Source organism: Mercenaria mercenaria, chromosome 14 (assembly GCF_021730395.1).
Source record: "Mercenaria mercenaria strain notata chromosome 14, MADL_Memer_1, whole genome shotgun sequence".
Taxonomy (NCBI): Eukaryota; Metazoa; Mollusca; class Bivalvia; order Venerida; family Veneridae; genus Mercenaria; species Mercenaria mercenaria.
In genome coordinates this window covers 73,837,835-73,861,730 of record NC_069374.1, presented here as the reverse complement: position 1 = coordinate 73,861,730, position 23,896 = coordinate 73,837,835, and the positions used below count along the sequence as shown (strand labels likewise).

Genomic DNA, 23,896 nt, shown 5'->3' with positions numbered 1-23,896 from the left:
TTATTTATCATTCCATTATTTACATCCATTAAATTTTTATTTTGTCATTCTTATTATATGGTTGCTGTTAATTCTATTATTTTGTTGTTGTCAAATGCTCTTAATGGGCATTAACTTTCTTAAGAATATTTGAAACTTAGAAACTTTCAAATCGTTTGAAATAAAGAAGTTTTTATTTTGTTTTGCTTTGTTTTTATGAGGCTATCCTGACGTGACATATATAAGAGAACGGGATAAAGTCAAATATTTCGAGAATGATAGAATTAATAGCCGTATATTAAAACTACGGAAATACACGATGCATGCATGTCTTTTATGTGAGACAGCAAAACATAAATTTTCGATACTACAAGTAATATGCAGGTGACTAATGAAAAATGTTTGGCAAGTAACTATTGATGCAATGGGAATGCTAGTCATTGTTGCTAGTAACATAAAAGGATTTTAAGTGTTGTTTTGCTTGTTTGATAAACCGCAAGTAATATGGTGTAACGTCATTCAACCCTAAAACACAGAATTGAAAACCAGTCTTACTTGCAGTTTGTATGTGAACTTAGAAATGAAAATTATTCGAAAGAAAAAGTAAAATAATAGACTGAATATTGACACATGAAATTCTCAAAATCAGCTTGAAATTAAAATAATCACTTGGCAAATAAAATGATACTTTCCATATACATTTGTCTGGCCTGCAGCCTTGAAAACTCAGATGTTGTACCCTTTCAAGATGTCGCATCGAAGTTGAAATAATAAAAAAAGTTTTAGTTCTACCACTTAGGAATTTTTGCTGTCAAATATAAATCTATTTACACTACATTAGAAAAAAAAGAGTGACTTCACATCACATGTGTCACGGACATCCAGTTTAATAGAAAACTGAACGATAGCTATTTGGCATTTTACATATTTATTAAATACTATTGTCAGATCAATGTATATTACAAATTTACAACAAGTTTCAGTAAAAAAGTACTAGAAACGAGTTACACGACCCTTGACATATCAAAACAAAATTACACATTCGCATTAAAACCTGAAACTAAACGAAAGAAAAAAATCCAAGTAAGGTTATTAAATAATAAAACAATGATGTACATTGGGTCTATATAAGGTATTTAGGCAGAATTCTGCTAGCAGTGTGAACTACCGTGGTTTCCTCTGCTAGAATGAGTTTTTTTTTATTTTATTAAACCACTAAGTGAAACTTGTATTCAACTTTTAGTGCCAGTCAAAATATGGTGACCAGTCAAATAAAACCCAAGTCATAACTTTATACTGCAGCATGTTCTATAAACATAACATCATTGATCGTTTGCATGATAACTGTTACCAGCAACTGTAACATTTAGTGTTGTTGTTGTTGCTCTGAGAAACTTGCACAATGCGTATACTATCAACATATCTAAGACTTTGTATATGCCCCAAACAGGATCAAGTAACCGTAAGTTATATTTGCTCATAAAAACTCAAGACAACATTTGATACGAGAAATATGACAAATGTTTCATGTTTTTCTGAAAATAACAGAAATATTTTCGCATTGCATGCAAAATGACTTTGAAATACATTCATAATAAGAAATAACTATTATCTTTATTTACAACAGTAACATAGACGTATGTACAATTTATCACAGCTCAGATACTCTCCGGAAGTGTTGCTTCACTGTTACTTCAGTTATCGCAGCGACCCTGCCGACTTATGGTTCCATTTTCAGACACAACACAATTTGTCTATTTATGACTATTCAGCAAACAAATTGAAAACAGACGTTTCTGGCCACATTTGACAAAATTATTAACAACATTTGTCTTCCGTCTGTTAGCTTCGTCTGCCTCGGCGGAACAAAATTTTTTCCAAGGACATTGCTGGTGCTTCAAATGCTGCTGAACACACGAAAGCCACCATGTATGTTACACAAAGATGACCCAGGTATAAATAAATCTGAAACAGATTATGAATTATTTATAATTTATATATGAAAATCTTCTTCTATAACTAGAAAGAACAATAAACTAATATCAAACTGAATTCTTATTTTGTTAAACAGTATTTTAAACTTTCAAAAAAAATCACCGCGAGTTGCATAACTATGGTCTTTGCTTCGAAACTTCTTACATATTTAACCATTATCATGCTGGACACGACTGATTCTGCAATTGCGACCAGTGTAGATCATGATCAGCCTGCACATCCGTGCAGCCTGATCAAGATCTGCACTGTTCGCCATTTAGCCACAATCTTTTTGGTAAACACCCCTTTTTAACAGTTAATGGTACTGTCCAAATTGAAAGATGGACAAGTTCATTATAGAAATGTAGCAGGGAAAGGGTAAATTAGTTAACTTACAATATTATAATCGTTGACATGTAGCATCGTTCTCCTAGAGAACACGTATATCATCATACAGATTGGGTGCACGAGATAGGCGGCATACGTGAGACGTGACAGAGGTATAAAACCGTTCCATGATAAAATTGAATTAACTAGACCTGAAATGTAAAAATACATCAAAGTAAAATCATTCTAAAAAGTCTGAGTGGTCGTATATCAATACAATACGCAGGTAGGTTTATAGAATAAAAACCAGCTTACTTAGCTTGGAGGAAGATATTCTTAACAAAAAGAACGAAATGCGTAAAGTAGGAAAAGATGTTATCTTGTATTTTAACTTTATTAACTTTTTCAAAAAAGTTAACGTCACTCAAATATCTATATCAGAAATATGAATACTTTTCGCTATATCTTATGCTCGCACCTATCGCAAGTACAATAAACATAGTAACCTTAAACATATTTCTATACCTATTTTCGTCTTCCTACCAGAATCGCAGTCCAATATGTACGAGAAAAGGTTTAACAAATACCATATAGAGCGAGATAATTTTCAGTAATACCAAATAATGTTTTCAAACCAGTATTATTTTACGTCAATAACCACTTACCACCCATGTGATTATAGCAAGCAAAAATCACCCATGATACACACAGTCCCCAGGCGGGTCTGCCAAACGCCTCATAGAACGCTCGTTGTGTGTTTGTCCACTCCGTACCGTCTTCCTTGTTCTCGCTGTATGTCGAGTATACTAAAGCTAGCGCTACAGCCGTGCTGACCAGCCAACCGAGATAGGCCAGGCTCTAGTAGAAAATAAAGTATAGCGGCAATGAACGTTAAAGGAAAACGCCAACGTCGAAACGTCAAATAAATTAATCTGTTTTAGTTATCTATTTATTAAACAACAAACCGCGTTTGATTATATAAGTGAATCTAATTAATGATTACAATTCATCTCAGCTTCAACATTTTCTGCTAGAATATTGGCCGGTATATTTTTAATAGGTTATACAATAAGAACCATTTATTTCGGGTTTTAAACCGTTCTTATAGATTTTATTAGACAAAACAAGCCAGCAAGATGGTGAAAACGCAATGACAATCCGCAAAATACGTAGTCTCCGGACGCAACATTCGGCATTCTTCTGTTTTACGGAAAGACACGTGCGCGTTGTGCTATATTGTATGTCCGATGAATGCCGAATTGCTTGACGAGAATACTAAATCAATCACACTGTAATTGCTAGATGTCATTACGGATACACTACCTTTAAAATTTGATAGCTTAGATAACCTTAAAGTTACTTAACCTTAAGTTAATAGATGAAGACTGTATCATTAGGGGGCACACTATGCTTGCGTGTACTGACCTAAGTTTAAACATAATTAAAGACTTAACGTTAAAATATTATATACATGCATAACCTTTCAACATTTTAAAAACAACGCATACCTTATTGCGTAAAGGTTTTCTGTCTCTTTTGTATATAAGAAAACCAAGAAGCATTCCAACTGCCCAACACCCAACACGACACCACGGTACAGTATAGACTTCGTTCCAAAATGCTCCATCGTCTGATTTCATTCTGTAATATTTAACCAAAGGAGTTTTATTTAGATGAACATGTGAATAACATTACAATTTAATGTCGACTTTTAAGCAATCTAGTCGCTATTCTTGAGCTAACACCATTCTTTAAAAAGTCAGCTAGTCATATAAACACACTCTTTGAAACGCCAGCCGCCGCGTGTTTTCAGTGAGGGTGTGACTGGAAATATCACTTCAAAGGACTTGTAAGTAACGTGTGAAATCTGATGAATATAATAATACATACTAACCATTTTTGTGTAAGAGTTTGAGCCAAAATATTGAAAATAAGTACTTACGTAAAGAAATTCCCGTTAATTTCGTATTCTTTCCAAAATGCTATGCCAATACCCATACACAGCAACAAGGTTGTTAAAACTGTTCCGACAACTGGGATTCTATAAGCCAAAAGTATATATGTATAGAAGTGATTATTATTTCAATGAATATAGTAAGTCAATGTAAAAACCATTCCGATATTTTTAAAGTGTTTTGTTAGGAATAGTTGCTTATGATGTGTTGGTACACGTGTGACGGCCGTAAACCGTCTAACTATACATGATTGAAAAAGTGATAAACCTAGCGACTTTGCAGCTCTCTGATTACTGACAGGAAATCAGCTTCAAATATGGGTTCGCTTTAATCATGTACTTGTTTGTCAAAATTTAGCAGTATTTGATAGATGGAAAATGGTGAATTAATATAAGAAATAGCAACAAAATAACAACGATTCAAGGTATATAGTAGATTAGTTTCGTTATAGTTTTAAGTACGTACATACAGTTTACGGACTCACAGCTAAACCTGCCTTACCCGTCACCTGTATTAAGAAACCACTTGCTCTGCTCACTTCCCAAATTGACAACTGGTCAACAATGCCGTAAGGAACAACATGCCTTATAGCTGCCATATTGTGTTGCTCCCTTCATTGGCTGCTTAGAGACAGAGGTCGAAATGTCTCGATTTATTCTCGTACTTTGATAATTAATAAAAATGTCTTTTCCGTAGCTTATAAAAAAGCAATATTTTGTACTGTCTCTGGTATGTCTCCTTACATTTAGCTAACCACTGTCCTTTTCATCTGTCTTTGATAAACGGCCTTTTTATTTTTTTTATGTTATATTTCTTTTAACAACATCTTAATATATCTCACCAGTCTTAGATACTTACATGTACATGAATATAAGAAATATTGGTGAAATAACGTAAAACTGCATGTCATTAGCCAGGTACCACGTCCATCCCATACACTGCAGACAGAAGAAAAACACGTAAGCAATTAACAAGAATTAATAACTACCAGACTGTATTTGATATAAATATGAATAATTTATGGGGTTTTTTTTTCAAAGTGTGCTATTGTGTCTGCATTTAAAATTATATAATAAGGTTTTATATTGGTTTTGAGGATTAAAGTGTTAGGGTTTGTACACAGTTAGCAGTTTAAATTCCCTAGTGGCTTTTTCACACTGATTGTTGCAAGGCGGTGCCCAACTGTATTCCCTTATTTCATATATTCGTTCGTCCTTATTATCTTTATATCTTACTTTTTCTATGTATTTTGCGTTTATATATCAATTAGCCATACGTATACTTCTGTATGGTTACGGTTTGAGGAATCTGAGGGTTTTATGCGGTTTTTCATGTTGGAAATTTTTAACTTTGTTTTAAGAATGCTCCGTAAGAACGCTTTTAAAATAAATGGACGGATATAACATTTTCTGTGGATAATGTTCAATCACAACAAGCATGAACTACTTTTGTTTCATTTTGCAGTAATATAAAGACTTTCCTAATATTATTCAAGCAGAGAAAAGGTAGTCAGTGAGTTTCGATCTCAGTAAGCCATCGACAACTCCTCCACCGAAGAACCGAATACGCCAAAGGTATTATTATTTTTTTCCAAAGGATCGAATTTCCGACTTCCAGACTGATGGCCAATACCGATCATAGTGTGCTAGCCGGGGGAGCGGGGAGGGGGCGTGTAGGGCTTATATATTTGTTTGTTTTACCTGAGCGTGATTTTCAACAAGATTATTCACATACAGCAGGTTGGTCCACCAGACTGTCTTACAGTGCTCTGCAGCCCATATTGTACTTGGCCAGAACGGACCGGAACCCAGATACCGGTAAAAACATGCAAACGACATAATAACTAGCATGTAAATTGGAGTTAATCTGAAATGAAACAGAAACATAAGTTTGAAAGCGATTGTGCAAGCTTAAACTGAACTGTCACTGGCTTAAAACACTAGAACGGATAGTGGGAGTAGTTTGTGTTTAAGCCTGATGTTATTTTTGTATTTCAGATGAACCTGATTTTAGAAACAACTAGTAGCTAACGAGAGTGTAGTAGAGTTTAACTTATTTAACGTTTGCTTGAAATCATTAATTTAAAAACAATACAGCTATCTCGTACTGTATATATAGCAGATATTTTTAATGATATAATAACAGAACTACATAAAACGTAATGGCGTTCGGCCTTTTGTAATAAATATATGAAACATCTGAATATTATCTATTATGACTGTCATCATCCTACTTATCATCATCATCATCAACATCATTGTCATCATCATCATAAATACAGTCGAGACTGCCTTAACGACCCCCTGAATTTAGCGACTCCATGTCATATGCGACCCTATTTTATGCTCCGGACGCAATTTACTATTAAAAGAGTCTGAATTTAGCAACCCCCTGCCTTACGCGACAAGCGACTGTGAAATCAGGCTCCCGAATCGATTGTTAGACCGTTTTCAGCGACTTTGAGACGCTCCCTCGCTAGATTTTACACGACAGAGTTACCGTTCGTTATCTCGCGTGAAGTTGTTTGAGGCGAGAACTTATTTGTTTACAAAAAATGGCCGATGAAAAACATAAAAAAAGAACTATTTTGACATAAGAACAGCGTGTTAAGGCACTTGAATTGCTCGATTGGGGGAAAACCAGCGTATAAAGTCGCTGAAGAATTCGGAGTCGGTGTATAAATTAACAATTTTCCTGGTGAAACAAAAAGATGACGGGTATTTAACAGGAAACGACGAAGTAAACACGGTTTAAAGATGCAGTCAATAAACGAAGAAATGCCAATGAACCATTAATACACAAAGAAATAAATATCATAAACCTCAATGTGTAAAATAGTTCTAATGGAACATTTATATTTTACTGCTTCCCTTTATTTCCTTGCCAGATCATGAGCTTAAATTTGTTTTATCAACATCATACGAATGATGCAAATTATTTCAAATCTATATTTTATCAATATGCAATTAAAGAAATAGTATCTAAACATGTTTTCACTCCTACCATTAAAAAGGCCTATATATAAGCATCAGATATACATGTACTTTAATTGGAAACATATATGAAACCAGCATCATCCAGTTAAGTGAGACTGTTTTAAGGGACTCCCTGTCATATGTGACCTTTTTTGCTGCTTCCCAAAGTCGGTCTCTTAAAACAGTCTCGACTGTATGTAGAACACAAAAACAAACAAGAGAATGGTATGTACCAGTGTAAATATAACAAACCTCCAGAAACGATGAAAGTAATACATTACACCATCAGACACCGTGCATTTCTTCTTCTTTTTGGACGTCTCTTTCAACTGTAACCATGTCAACAAGAACGCACTGTAATAAAAGAACAACACAAACCTTTATCGTTACTTTCTATTGCAAATACAGTATGACAGACTATTTCATTTAACTTGTATTCAGACTTATGTGAATAGCACTATTTTAGGAAATCGCAATAGTTTGAATAATTCATACCGGTATAGCTACACTGTATTAAAAACTGTCTTATCAAACATTTTAATGTTGCTTTACAAAAGAAACTTTCGCAAACAATGTCCATTAAACCAAAAATATTGGACTTACAAATATATTGCAAGCCATGTTCGGCAAATTTATCCATAGCAACCGTGAAATAATCAACGATTCTTTTCAGAAAAAGCACTTGACTGTGAATATCAGCAACAAATTCCAGTTACAGTGTATCGTTACCTGAGAACAAAGAAAGTGTCGACAGCAAAACCTCCTGCCACTACGCCTTGAAAAGTAAACCTTTGCATAATTGGAATGAAATCCAACAAATTGTCTGAAAATGAAATTGAAAGTGTCTGCTAATTATCTTATACAAACTACGCAATATAAAACAGTTCTGTGTTAGAAGAACGGTGAACTAATGTACATGATAATCGTAGACTTAGTATCTACGTTAACTGCCCCACCCCACCCACCTACCTTTTTACAAATTCACTTTCTTTTAACCGCCGTCCAGGTTTCCCTTACGATTTTTATATTATCAGAATGTATAATGTTCTCAAATATTTGAAGCATTCTATCTGCTATATCTTTTCACGCTATTCAATTTTGTAGATGCTTGCTTTGACATGTATATCTGCTGCTTTATATTTCCAGGGAGATTACTCTTACCTTAATTGACTGCAAGGTTTACCTAAACATTTACATTTAGTACAAAGTTATGATATAAAAAAATGTGCATTTCCAAAAAAAAAAAGCCTACTCATTCTGAAACGTTTCAATGGAAACAATTCAGTAAAGGTTAAAGTAATAACACACCCGAAATCATGGAAGAATTACCTGCTGTAAACGCCTCGTCTTGAGAAATTATTCCATAATTGTAGGTGTGACCTAGGACCACCCAGGTAAGACTCAGGAAGCGTATTCCATGTATACAAGTAATAGATCCGGAACTGGATTTCGCACTGAGAAGTTTAGGAACGTTTGTGTACAGTGAAAAACAGACGATCAATCGACCTGCCAGAGAATCTGTGAAAAAGCAGCACGGGTTTCAGGTGAGTTAAAGCAGTAATAGTGGAAGATAACTGATTTTATCATACAGTGTGTTTAGTAAGTATGAGCAGTTCAAATAGACCCTTTAAAATTTTATCAAATACTATTTTGTGAAAGAGTCATAATTTTCCTAGGGTAGTACATTTTTGTATTTCAAACAAAATTAGTAGTTACATAAACGGAATATTACATTACTGATTCAGTGTCTTCCGAACCTTTACAGTACTAATAAAGTACAGCAGCTGTGCTAGTTTGAATATTCCGGGATACGAAGATCAAAATTCGTATTAAGATGTCAGTAAATAACTTTTGAAAAGATAGCCTACAATGAGTGTAGTATATATCAAGAGAATGTACAAACCTTTTCTTTTTGAAGCCTGTTTAGTATGCCTCGCTTGTTGTGTGTAATTCTTTTCTGTTTCACTTAATCCGTTTTGTAGATTGCCATTACTAACTGTTGGCAAGGGGCATGCACCCTCTTTATGCGGCATGTAACCAGCTGGTAAAATTATCTCTGTTTACAAAAATATAGAGTTATTAATAGTGGTGTGGTACATCTCAGCTATAATACCTATTATAACATCATGTAATCTATAACAGATATTTTGGAAGTTTAGAAAGCAACCATGCAAAATAATAGCAGATTCGGTTTGAGTCTATTCACTAAACAATACACTTTGACTCCTAGCTACATTTTGTTCCACCCTTTACCAATCTCACATAATTCTTAATGCCAATTAACTGATAGAGTATAACATTAATTAGAACAAGGGTTATAAGAACAGTATACCTGTCTTGTTTTCCATAACTGTAATATGTGAGGAGTTCTGTGGTGCTGTATTGACGTTATTAACGTCTGTGTTGATATAGGTAACGTCTCTACGGCTAGCCTCGTCTGATGTCCGACTTGCTTTATAAATGTCATAAGCTGTGCCAAACAGAATTAATGCACCGAAAACAGATAACACGCAACTGAAATAAATACATTGTATCTCCAGACATACTGTTGACAGGCTGAGTCTATATATCATTCTATTATAATTTCACAGTAGATTAACATAATTAACATGTATATTCAAAGCATTATTTGAGATGTTTTATGATGTATGTTTTGCTATTACTAAAAGGGTTGTCAAAATAAGCCGATTGCCGATGCAAACTATCGTTTCAAATCGCCAAAATATCGGTTCAAATTTCGTCTGCAATGACCTTTCATACCGGATGTTTTTTTTTTTCACAAGGTGTGCGCTTGATTCATACGGGAACATGCAATCGAACACTGTTCTGACGAATCATTTGACCGGTGTCGTAGTCGTGTCTATGTACGGTACACCGTTCTAGTTTCCACCGGAATTGTAATCGTGTGCGCCCAAAACATGCATTGCAAATGGCCGAAAAAGGGAAAGAAAACAAGAAAAAAAAACGAAGTCCAGGCCTGTTGAGCTTCGGTTTTTACAGTAGATTGAGGTAATGGTCGTATTTCTAATGTATTTACGAAGGTCAGTCAACCTACTGTGAAGTGTTTTTTGCATGCATCAGTGCAGTTTTCATTTTAACTTCAACGAAATTCGTACAGGAGTCAACTCGTCCCTACCGAGAAAAAAAACCTACGTGCACACCGGGAACATTGGAATTTATTGCCAAAATGTTAATTTTTATTCTTATATATACGGAATAAGGTACAGGTTCCACGTATCCGAAAACACAGGTTCGGATACGAAAACAGCTTTTTAACAGAAATTTGGCAAATTAAATGGCAATTTCTAGACGTTTTCTTTACTTTTAACTATTTAACATCTATTTAACTTTCTGAGTGAAAAATGGGAATTGTTAGCCTCAGAATTTGGAAAAATAGCAGTTTTGCGTTTGTCAGTTTAAAGCTACCAAACATAGAAAGAAAAAAAGGTATTTTGTAATGCAAAAATGTGTTGTCAAAATCTCTAAAATGCAGGAGCTTGCGGGGGGCTTCGCCCCCCTGGTCCCCCCACCAGGGATTCGCCCTGAACCTACAAGGTGGCCTAAGCGGTTCTGATCTGTTGAATTTCATTTCTAATCTGTTTATCTCATACATTTTGACAACCCTGACTAGTCTCAGATATCTGACACTGCAAATTGCCTACCTGTATTTTTGTACCAACAAATATAAAAGTCACATTCACGTTAATTTCTAAGATCTAGTAACAACCTTCGATATTTTTAAGATACATGCAATAATATTTTTCCTTCCTTAACATAATTTAGTTTAAGATTCGCACAGCACATTGTTCCATGCTTTATGAGAAGACAATGCCACAGAAGACAGTATACCGTTCCACTTTTAACGGAAGAATACATAATTTATGGTTCATGCAGACGCGAATCATTTCTTTTCTTTTAGAAGAAGGCATAATTTAAGATTCGTGCAGCATATCGTTCTTTCTTAATAGAAGAAGACAAAATCTAAGGTCCGAACAGCACATTGTCCCATCTTTAAAAGAAGACAGCACATTTCATTTTGCAAGAGCAGAAGACATAGGAAACATGTTACATCAGACGACAGCATACTTACATGGCAGCAATAGCTGAGCTGTCGGACGTTATATCTTCCTCGTCATAACAGAATCCTGACTCCAGTTCTGGCGGAGATAAATTCTCAATAGTATCTGTAAATAGCATGTCAACTTTGTTTGTTAGATAAATTCTAAGTAAATGTTAGAGGTACAGTATAAAAAATCAGCTTAGCTCATTCAGGAGAACGCAGATCTATAGGCAATGCCATTACGGGTTCGTGAGTTCGATTCCCGGCCGTGACATTTTGATAGTAAAAGATATTGTTTCTGACTATTCGTCCTCCACTTCTTTTTTCCGTAGAGAAGTTGGCAGTTACTTGAGAAGAACGGACTACTGTTAAAACCGGACATAAAGCAAAACCAGACAGACGAATAAAACTGTATAGACTCCAGACATTTCTGTATTTCAGTGTAAGATTAAAACATCCTTTACGGAGATACCACCAGAAGCAATAGTTCCCAAGTGACATATCACCACGAAATCGAATTTTTGAGCGAACGATAGCCTGTAAGTAAATATAAAACAAATACATTTGCTGTTTATTTCCAGACTCAGCAACTGTTATTGTTATTTTATATTTTCGTTCTGGCGAACATGTATTTTATTACTGACTGTTATGTCACGAAAGTCTGGGCTTTCTTTGACAAGTAACAAAATTATTTTACACCCAGTTACTATCACATAGAAAACAAAGGCAATGTTTTAAAGAACCAAAGTGTTACAATTTATGGGTTGTTGTAAACGACTAGGGCACATTTCACCACATTCACACGTTTTAGATTACTTCATCTAAAATATAAAATAAAACCTAACACGAGCCATCCGTGCAGGCACATAAACTGTCATTCAAACTAAGATCCCCATGAGGTGTCCAAACAGATCATATTTCAAAGTAATAAACTCAATACAACAAACAAAACACGCTCATATTATACACATAGGAAAATGTTTCAGAAATGATACGAAAACCTAATGTGGGTAATACTTCTCTGTGTGTTATACATTTTTGTTTAAAACAACTATGGTTGATAGTACGAAACCTGAGATTAAATTGACATATCATTTGTTAAGCATTATTTCAAATGTTCAAAACTTTAATATACAAAAAGCATTCCTTGAAACACCCAGTTATTTTTTGTATGAAAACTGCATTTTCCAATATTGTTACAGAACTGTTACACAAGAGTCATTGTACTGCCAATATGCGTCTTGAGAAATGACACGGCATTGTATCGAACGAGCCTCTGTATTGCCTATATGCGTCTTATGAAATGACGCTGTACCGATATAAAAGAGTCGCTGTATTGCCTACATGCGTCTTGAGACATGACGCGGTACCGTAAATAAAGAGTCGCTGTATTGCCTATATGCGTCTTGGGAAATGACGAAGTACTGTTATAAAAGTGTCACTGTACGGCCTATATGCGTCTTGGGAAATGACGCGGTACCGTTATAAAAGTGTCGCTGTATTGCCTATATGCATCTTGGGAAATGACGCAGTACTGTTATAAAAGACTCCCTCGTACCGTTATAAAAGTATCGCTACACGGCCTATATGCGTCTTGGGAAATGACGCTGTACCGTTATAAAAGTGTCGCTGTATTGCCTATATGCATCTTGGTAAATGACGCAGTACTGGTATAAAAGAGTTGCTGTACGGCCTATATGCGTCTTGGGAAATGATGCGGTACCGTTATAAAAGAGTCGCTGTACGGCCTATATGCATCTTGGGAAATGACGCGGTACCGTTATAAAAGTGTTGCTGTATTGCCTATATGCATCTTGGTAAATGACGCAGTACTGTTATAAAAGACTCCCTCGGTACCGTTATAAAAGTGTTGCTATACGGCCTATATGCGTCTTGAGAAATGATGCGGTACCGTTATAAAAGAGTCGCTTTACGGCCTACATGCGTCTTGGGAAATGACGCGGTACTGTTATAAAAGAGTCGCTGTACTGCCTATATGCGTCTTGGGAAATGACGCGGTACCGTTATAAAAGAGTTGCTGTACTGCCCATATGCCTCATGGGAAATGACGCGGTACCGTTATAAAAGTATCGCTGTACGGACTATATGCATCTTGGGAAATGACGTGGTACTGTTATAAAAGGGTTGCTTTACGGCCTATATGTGTCTTGGGAAATGATGATGTACCGTTATAAAAGTATCGCTGTATTGCCTATATGCGTCTTTGGAAATGACGCGGTACCGTTATAAAAGAGTTGCTGTACTGCCTATATGCATCCTGGGAAATGATGCGATACCGTTATAAAAGAGTCGCTGTATTGCCTATATGCGTCTTTGGAAATGATGTGGTACCGTTATAAAAGAGTCGCTGTACTGCCTATATGCGTCTTGGGAAATGACGCGGTACCGTCATAAAAGAGTCGCTGTATTGCCTATATGCCTCATGGGAAATGACGCGGTACCATTATAAAAGTGTTGCTGTATTGCCTATATGCCTCATGGGAAATGACGCCGTACCGTTATAAAAGAGTCGCTGTACTGCCTATATGCGTCTTGGGAAATGACGCGGTAACGTTATAAAAGAGTCGCTGTACTGCCTATATGCCTCATGGGAAATGACGCGGTACCATCATAAAAGAGTCGCTGTATTCCCTATATGCGACGCTGTACCATTAAAAAAGAGTCGCTGTACTGCTTATATGCGTCTTGGGAAATGACGCAGTACTGTTATAAAAGGGTGGCTGTATTGCCTTTATGCGTCTTTGGAAATGACACGGCATTGTAGGACTGCCAATATGCGTCTTGGAAAATGACGCGAAATTGTAATAAAAGAGTCGTTGTATTGCCTTTTATCCTACCACTATGCATTTATCAGGCCGATATCAGCCTGCCGTGTAAACTTGAGGTTTATTCAGTCAATACAGGTTTATACCGTCAATGCAACTGACGGACTACTTTTTCATGTTTATGTGCTATAGGCAGTGTAAACTGGGCCAAGAGTTTGAAGCTCAAACATTTTATCATTTTACGAGGACAGCCACGGTAAAAAAAAATAAAAAATTGGTAGTCTCTATCCAAGTAAACCTCAATACGGAATGGTACGGTGACGGTTTTTAAAGTCTTGGTGAATCGACCTTGACTTTGTGTATTTTGGCGTTCACTCATTTTAGTTAAAAATTTACACAAATAACCATATTTGAGCAATCGCTTATTGTAATTATTGGATCTCAACCATTCATGGTGGAAGGAATTTCGTTTATTTCACATTGTCTTGTACGGAAACGGAGTAAATTTAAGATATAAACTGCGGGCATTTGAATTCATCTCCAGCGTGGTTTTCGGCTGTATTTTATCCGAGTCAAAAAAATTCTGCTTGTTTTGTACACTAATGCCCTGAGGCACCGATGATACTCCAGAAGGCACAGTATGAAGGACGAAATAATGTTTTATTGTAAGGAATCATGTGTAACTGGATCAAGCAGTCAAGGGCGTAGGAATTTAAAAAGGAGTGAACATCTGGATTACTTTTGTAATATAAAAACATTACATGTATTTAAGAAAATGTATTGTATATTATACACAAATTTTATTGGCTGCAGGATAAACAGAATATTAGGTAACTGTCTTTCTTAACATAAGTTTATCCACCTCGTCTCCGAAAGGTTTATCACCCTCGGCAAGCCTCGGATGGATAAACCTTTCTCCAACTCGGTGGATAAACTTATGTTAAGAAAGGCAGTTACCTAATATTCTCTATTTAGTGTGGTGAAGAATAACAAATACGTAATTATAGTAAGCGTGCTTGTTTTACCTATATACGTTTGAGAAATAACTTAGTACATGTATATCAATAAAAGATTCGTTGCATTGACTAAAAATGTCTTGAGAAATAAGGAGGTACTGGGACTTGATATTGTAGGAAGGAGCCATGTGGGTTAAGTATTCTATGTAAATATGTAACATAATTATCTGTCACATTAAGGAACGACTGATATTCTTCTGGAGCCTCAATTTATCAAGTATGTTCTTAATTTGTTACAACTTAAGCGGTATCATTCTCGACAAATACCATTGGTTACTGACTGACAATGAATGCTGTCTGTATTAAACAATATGGACGAAGAAGCCATCTATCTTGTCTTTTTCAAATAAACGCAAAAGTATTGTGTAGTTCTGTTTCATTCTATCTTTGTATGCTGTAATTTAACTGCAGTTATAAGAATGGCACTTTATTCCTGTTATATACAATACATATAAAGCATATATCTAACCATCTTAAAGTGACCATCATTTTCTCAGTCAATGTTTGTAATATTAACCTATCACTTGTATTTTTATGTCATACTTAATGTAAGCAAATTACTTTTCTAAAATTTTATAATTATGAAATGTCTGTAGATTAAACTATTTTTGTTTTTCAAAATATTTGTAACTCAAGGAAATTCTTCTGCCTGTTGATTTATAATGCAAGTTTACATACCTAGCTTTAGGAAGCCATAGACGTCACTAAGGTGACATGTGTCAGGCAAACAAAGTCCCAAGGTCAGTTTCAAGTGTACGCCGTGAGTGTCCTGCAACAAATCAACAAATGAATAGAAAGGAAATACACATTCACAGGAAAGAGATATACAGTCAATCCACAAGCACAACCCAACAATACAGAATACACAAGTTGTCAAAACTATACATTACGAGACAAGCAAAGAACGTAAATATTTTTACAGCACAAATGGAACTCAGTGTTCGATCTCACCTTAACACATTTGACTTTGTTGGTAATTACTAAATTATTTTTGTTGGAAAATTTTGTCCCAGTCTGAGCCGCCATATTAGATTAGGTCAGTGTATGGTGACTTTGAATGGTCTAGAATGACTCAGGTTCTCCTTCTATCGGTATTTCAGACGCATGTAGATTCCTCGGTAGAACAGCTGACCTCTTACATATCAGACAGACCACTTCAAGCATAAAGGATGTATGATTTTTTTTTTGAGTCAACAACTGTTGGTAGTACCATTGCCATTTGGTATACTGTTCTTTATTTCTGAATTAATGGATATTATATTTTTTATTCTCTTACCACGTGCAGGGAATCTATAAATGATTGAGGAATGGTAATATCCGTTCTACAAAACCGTGTACCAAAGTCACGTGACATAGTTTGCTTAACGTTGCCTATAACATCCCCGCTGTCGATGTGTGGTTTTGTTTGATAACACTGATCATAAGCCCCGACAAAGTAGAAATGTCCCCTCTCTATCCCTGAAGCAGGTTTTCCCAGCGCATCCAACACTGTTGAAATACAATGATTGAGAACTAGAGGAATTATTAGCAGCAGGTGTGTGCAAAGTTAGTGCATTTCCTCGCCTAATCGAAGTATAGTGCGTGCATACGCCATATGTATCATTAAATGACCTCATGTAATATGCCTACGTCACAGTTCAAAAATCACAAAACACGTTATAAATGCCATTACTCGCCCTTATTTGTATATATTTAATAATGAAATAAATGTTAAAACATAAACCTTAGTTTAAAGCAGCATGCCTCCAGATCGTTCAACAACAAAACAAATTTTTTTTTGGATATCTTGAAATAAATGCTATATTTCATAAGAAGGCTTTAAAACTTAATTACTGACAAACTTTATGTTACGGCAACAAATGAGAATTTGCTGTTTTTACTACTTTTTTGCGATGAAAATCGAAAAGCGTTTGCCACGCTTTTACATCAGGTAAACTGTCTCCATTATAAATATCTATATGTTGAAGTCATTATTCACTACTTCAGCTATAGCGCTATTGGTTACGACGACGGGAAAATTTCTTTATTGCCGCGGCGGTCCAGGGTTCGATTCCCGACGCGGTCATCTTTTTTTCTTGATTTGAAACTTTTAAAATATGTTAGAAACAAAAATTCATATTCTAATGTTCATAATATGACCAAACTTCAGTTTGAAAGAAAGATTATTTTTTAGCCAAATCTGGAGGCATACTGCTTTAAAGTTACTAGAAACATAGTTTTTTATTAAATATTTAGAAACGTTTCGTGACTTCGAGATCTATGATGTTTTAATAATTTTGTTGTAGATATCTATAATTGGGAAAGCTGATCAATATCAACTGCATTGTAGAAAAAGATATTCTGGACGCTTAAAATGTTACCAAACAATTTAATAGCCGACTAGATTTGATTAAGTCTGTTTACGAGAGGAAATGAAATGTACAACACCATTCACATTTCCTGACACAAGCTTAATAGCATTTTGTTTGCGCCATGACCTGAATCTGACTGCAATAATACAAACAGTCTATGTAATTATAAAGTATACAGAAAGATTCTTTCAGACTGGAATCTTTTGTTGCCAGTTTCTGTATACTCACTCTGTATTGCCCATGGTTTGGTTGCAACAAGAGAATCAAACGTGTCCATTAAGTCCCGATAACAAGCGTCATTCACGTGACCACTTGGTTGATTTGGAATGACTGCACGTGCCGAATGTGTCGTCAGGAGAGTCTTTACTATGTCTACTGGTTTAATTACACCAAGCAATGACGTTAAATCAGTCCCGACCGTAACGTTATTTGCTACCGCTGTTATAATCTGCAATCAAAGTTATTACCAGAAACAAGATATCATCGTAGTTAAACAGTGTTTCGTTTATCCGGTCCTAAATCAATAAAGAGAAAAAATTCTCTGATCTTATTATTTCACTTTGAATTTATATTGATATATTCATTTTCTTATTAAAGTGTTAATTTTTTCTAGAACTCAATTATTCATTGTAATGTAAGATGACAATATTCAATTCCTTTAAGCATTGCAATATTTTAAACTAACGCTACAGGTCAAATATTGAAATTAATCATCTCGAGGGATATTAACTTGTCACTTGTAGAATTTAACTTATTTTAGAGCCATGTCATGTGTCGGGCATATCTTCGCGAATGTTCTTGATTGCTTCAATATTTCTGCCGAATTTGTACGACACCATGAAGGTTATTTTAATAATCGGCAGAAAATCTAATGATATTTTCGATACGATATTACACGTTATTTGTAGCACTAATTCCAAACTTTCCTACAAGGCATATTACATACGTAACTTGCAAAAATAATACCTTGTCAAATACTGTAACTGTACATGTTTAAAGCAGTCAGGTTATGTTACTTTTGTATTATTTTTGTAAAAAATGTAAGCCTTGTTAGTTTTCAACCATAATTCTTTCATCACTTATGTATCATTTCAAATTGTTTGCATACAATTAATATAATGTTCCACTTGCTAAAACATAAACTCATAGATCTAGCACAGGTGGAAAACACTTAACGGATGATAAAATGGTTCTTTTGGGGGATACCTTGTAATTTAGAGGTATATTGTTACCTGTTTGGTCACGATGCTTATGACGTCATTGACGAGCGGGTTGTTACTGAGCGCAGACATGATATCTCCACTTGACGGTAGGGAGGTGTTTCTCTCGGGTGTGCTTGAAACATTTACATGAGGCTGACTAAACTGTAGATTCTTCACCGCTGAAAATGAATGTATTTGTAAATGTTTTTTGCCTTGGTTTTGACAATACCTTGAGCTCAATTCACATGAATAAAGAACATCACCTGAATTTACTTCTGGTACTGGATAATCGGCTATTTCCCGATGATTTCGTATTCCTGTCTGTTATTTCAAAATTCGTCGGCGGAAATGAACCGCAAAAGAAAAAAAAAAACTTAATTTCATGGAAATTACCGATTGAGCTGATGGGTCCATTACTTAGAAGTTCCATCATCAACATTTTTGAGATCTCAGGCTAACTGTTGTTTTTTTTTTTTTTTTTTTTTTTTTTTCAATTTTATCTAGATCTGGATTACTGAGGTAAACGTTTAGAAATTATATTAAAACACACACACACACACACACACACACACACACACACACACAACAAATCAGGAATATATCGGATAGACCTAGTGTAACTTGTCACATTATATTTCTATAACTTCAAGTCTATTAACATTTCCTTGGAGTAATCTTGTTCAAAGGTTTTTAGAAAGAAATATCTGCACTGCTGAAAGACGAATACAGGTACTAACCATATCATTATGAAGCTCTTTTTCATAGAATGCAACTAAACGAAATAATAGCAAACCAGATTTATATTGATTTAATTTGGTTTTACAGCCCATCAATACAGTACTTACTATATGGAGCAAAACATGACTACACTGTCTGGTTTAACATTTCATTTTCATCGAAATAAAAAATTTAGATATGGAATAAAAACTATAATACCTGCCGGAATCAGAGACATAACAAGACCAAGTGTTCAGACCTTGCAGTAATGTATTAGTCCCCTCCTACGATCATGCAAGCTTACAATATTGGTTCCAATTCTTGTTCTAGGACGCAAACTCGTCTGTTCTTGACAGTTAATGACATATGCAACATTTCTTTAAACCCTCTCCCCAACCCTACCTCCACCTCTATCCTCCGCCCCACCTCTTGAACAAACCTAAGACGATCTTATCTGGATAAATGTAACCAGAAGTAGAATATTCTAAAATTGCGATTATACTTTTAACTTGACGTAAAACTAGGTACCGTGACAGAAGTGTGATCGACTTTATTCACAACAACCGAAACTTGACACATTTATTTGTTCACTTATATCTCAGTGTGTTTCAGTATTCCTATTGACACCGCTGACATAAATACCTTTGTCTCTAATTAAGGAAGGTCTGTATTAAATTGATAACAATTTGTTTCAGATATAAGAATGCGTTCAAAGATTAGTCTGTCAAAGTTAAAATATAGCAGACTATCGAACGATATTCAAACAGTGCACCACATTCCGGTGGGGATCCGGACAAAATCCTCTGCGGACAAAACCCCCTTCATCTTTTCCACAAGGAGAACAAACCCCCATCGCTGAATTTTACAAGGCGGACAAAACCTCCTTCGCGTTTTTATCCTCCTTGTAAAATTCAGCGAAGGTGATTTTGTCTTCTTTGTAAAGAGGATGAAGGGGGTTTGTCCGCCTGTACAAAAATGAGCGAATGGGGTTTTGTCAGCAGGGGATTTTGGCCTGCACTCAGTGCGGTGAAATAGTAGTAGGAAATTAGCAAAATTTTGCAACACGCATTTTTGTCAAAGGTCTTTATCTTGTTACGAAAAGTGTTTGTTGTAAAATCTAAAAAAAAACTGAATGTGATTCACAACATCAACCTTATAATATTAACAAAATCACTCCAGTACATGCACCTGTACTAACGTGTTACCTAGATAGCAAAAATAAAATGTTGTTTATGGAAATTGTATGCATAAGGATTCTAGTTAGTTTTCTACATTATCGTAAATTCTTTCTCAGTGTTGTTTCTTAAGTCGTAAAACCAATCCACAGAGTTATTATGAAAATAGGCAATGACTTGATGGCCTTTAAGTTGTTCCTAAGAAGGAGGAAGGTTTGCATTAATACAACAACATTAACAATAAAATTCCTTTTATTAAGCTCAAATCACAAAAAGTGATACAAAAGCATACTGTATGAGGTGCATTTTAAATAACATAACAAACGAGACATGGCGTATAAAAGATAAATTTGATAAGGATAAAAGCAAACAAGTAGAAAAAAAACAGATACTGTAAAGAAAGTTACTGTATGACTTGAAAGAAATTACGTAGGAACTCAACTAAAGACCAACACTTGTCATTCTTACACCATTTCTCCTATTATATTCTGGCACCATTTCTCCTACTATATTCCCGTTATATATTTCATAAAAATTTAACCATGAAAGGGATTTATATAATACAAGAAGAGTGTCTTACCCATTAGTAAAATATTCATCAGCGGACTGATAGTAACGCCGGGTGGCACGTTCACGTCATCTGACACATTCTTTTCTGCTTGCAATAAACCATTCAAAGTTTGTTCCATGCCGGTATTTACCTAAAACAAACGGTTACTGGTTGGGGAAATTTAACAGAACTTGTTTTACAAAATTAAATTAAGTTATTGTAGGTTAGCAAAATTTCCATGTAACTTTTATTTTGTGGTTTGATAGAACTTTTTAAAATACAGCTATCGAAATTTCTATCGTCCCTTCCATACTGTGACAATAGACGTTCACATTTATTTTGCACTGGGTACATTTATGACATTTTTCACCTGTTTAGAACAGAGTGTTGTCAATAACTTAGAGAAATATCAATTACAACAAGTAGTGTTAACCATGAAGCAAACATAGTCTTTATTCTGTCAAATTTTAGAGAAAAAAACTGTGTCCGCAGTGGTCCGGTGCCTGTGGTAACACTACTAAAATAATAACATTAGGATAGGGTTCCGTTTATGGGTTCTTTACACCTGGCACGCTAAAGAATCATGTAAGATTTTGGAATTGGAACGTCTTCTATATCTTGCATAATCCTAACAGTCTTCTAGATGGGTTACAAACAAACATTTTTTTTATCCGACTGTATGTCAAGGAAAAATCGAGCTGTGTGCCTCACAAGCCTTCGTATTAATAGTTGCATGTTTATTAAATATGCATTTTTTGTGACTTTTTTAAAAAATATGCAGAGGTCGTAAAATGCTTACTCCATTTAGCTGAAATCGATAACCTTAATAAGCAATTTATTTTCCCCAGGTGTGAAAAAATTTTATGAATGTACTGTTTGTAATATGGAAGATATTGCCACAAATATCGAGAGGTATAATCATACCTTATCTAATCTCATTTTAGTATACGAAGACAGGGACATCTTTACATTGTTTGGAGCTCAAGTATTATATTGTGTCTACACCTTTGGCGCTATTTGCCTTAATTACTTTATATCAAACAGAAATAGTTCATTACCTAAAAGTTCATAACATGCCCATAGTTAATACCTGGGGCTTATTAAACAAATTAGCTCTTCAGTAGTACGATTTGCTTTTTCAATTTGCACATTTTTTCTGACGTCACTCGCCCACGGGCTTCGGTAACGTACTATCTCCAAAACTTGACAACGCTTAAAAATATTATTTCATTTCACTTTAGATTTAAAAAATCATTTAACATCTGAAAAAAAAGCTAAAACAAAACAAAGTGGATGATACGAAATGGTAGACGATCAAGGCTTATTTATTAATATTTCATATATATTTCGTGTAAGACAATACATGTATATAATTGATGAGGTGCAGTATTATATTTATCCGTTAAACACAATAACTTACCTTGAAAATGTTATGTAGTAGATAAACCAGTTGTTGCTGGGATTGTGAGATAGCCTCTGTGGTATGGATCACAGGAACATACACCAGTAATAATGTCACAGACAAATACATGGCCGCAAGTGTTGTTGTACACCTGGTCATGCTTTTCTTTGTAAACTCGACTCTCAGTTGAACTGTAACAATACAAGATTTATTGACCTAACGTTCGTCATTAGTTGTAGGCACCAAGAACTATACAAGAAATACATGGCTTACTTTTAAAGAAAATAACGTAGGTTGTCTCCGATAATATGCATATTAACAAATTTATAACTTAGGTTTTCAAATATAAAGTATTGACCAAAGGTGTTAGAACAACTTGTAGTACATGCATCTATATTGGTGGCATGCTTTGTTTGTTTGTTTTGGGTTTAACGCCGTTTTTCAACAATATTTCAGTTATGTAACGGCGGGCAGTTAACCTAACCAGTGTTCCTGGATTCTGTACCAGTACAAACCTGTTCTCCGCAAGTAACTGCCAACTTCCCCACATGAATCTGAGGTGGAGGACTAATGATTTCAGACAAAATGTCGTTTATCAAATAGTCACGGAGAACACACGCCCGGCCGAGGATCGAACTCGCATTGGCAACATTAAGCAATTAACACTTTCCCCACTCATTGTTTAGACTCACTAAAGCTTTATAGACCTAATATGTGATACCATTTTCTGTATTCTGTAAGAAAAACAATATCCGTTCCTTTTTTATTTAAGATAATTTTCTAGTTAAAATTGATATTCTTCCTCGACTAAGTTTTGTATTATTTTTACACTGTCTGAAATTATTTCGCTTTTAAAACTTATTTTGCCACAATACAGGTGTGATATGAAATATATATTTGTTGCCCTAATATTACATGAAGTACAAACACGGTTAAGATTCACATCCACTGTGTCACTAGTTTATTCCAATTGGGATATTATAAGGCTTTTATCAGTGGTTTATATATGACAGATATTGAACTTACCAATGTGACAGCCCTGGTGCCACCCGTTATCATCATCTGACCACATGCTTACAAGGTGGGTGGATTGTCAATACAAGTTTACTGTAAACTGTTTCAATTCTGCGTTGTAAATATTTTTGTATTCTGTGAATTTTTCCGTAGGAGGCAGTGAGATTTAGTTATTTTAGTTCAACATTCAAGAAACCCCGTTACTTTTCCGTGATGTATGTACATTTTAGCCTAAGAATTAGCTTTTCCGAATTTCTACACAGGAACGGAGGATTAAAAAATAATGATTTTCAACCTTAAATTCAAGAAATTTCACACTGAAGAACAACAGAAATACTAGTGGCCTTTTCAAAAAAAAAAAGGTCAAAATGTACTGGTTTGAGAAATCATCAAAATAAATTTGGAAACAAAAT

At 35.0% G+C, this 23,896-nt stretch overlaps 1 protein-coding gene across 3 annotated transcripts; it reads right to left on the bottom strand.

The window, feature by feature from the left end:
• Window positions 1–888: 888 nt before the first annotated feature.
• LOC123526935 (O-acyltransferase like protein-like) lies at window positions 889–23,630 on the bottom strand. Of its 3 annotated transcripts, none has more exons than XM_053523903.1 (20): window positions 23,496–23,630; window positions 22,488–22,660; window positions 21,098–21,218; window positions 18,656–18,804; window positions 17,652–17,871; window positions 16,349–16,560; window positions 15,751–15,841; window positions 11,301–11,394; window positions 9,543–9,724; window positions 9,114–9,266; window positions 8,540–8,728; window positions 7,940–8,033; window positions 7,463–7,564; window positions 5,936–6,101; window positions 5,094–5,173; window positions 4,223–4,321; window positions 3,789–3,921; window positions 2,946–3,138; window positions 2,350–2,492; window positions 889–1,944 (listed from the first exon to the last, which is right to left on the bottom strand). In XM_053523903.1, exons 1-20 carry the CDS (start codon window positions 23,539–23,541, stop codon window positions 1,822–1,824), a joined length of 2,763 nt encoding a protein of 920 aa, XP_053379878.1. In that variant the 5' UTR covers window positions 23,542–23,630; the 3' UTR covers window positions 889–1,821. The 3 variants fall into 3 exon arrangements, with proteins under 3 accessions (XP_053379878.1, XP_053379879.1, XP_053379880.1); XM_053523904.1 differs by lacking the exon at window positions 23,496–23,630 and adding an exon at window positions 23,398–23,475; XM_053523905.1 differs by lacking the exon at window positions 23,496–23,630 and adding an exon at window positions 23,191–23,335.
• Between the last annotated feature and the right edge of the window lie 266 nt (window positions 23,631–23,896).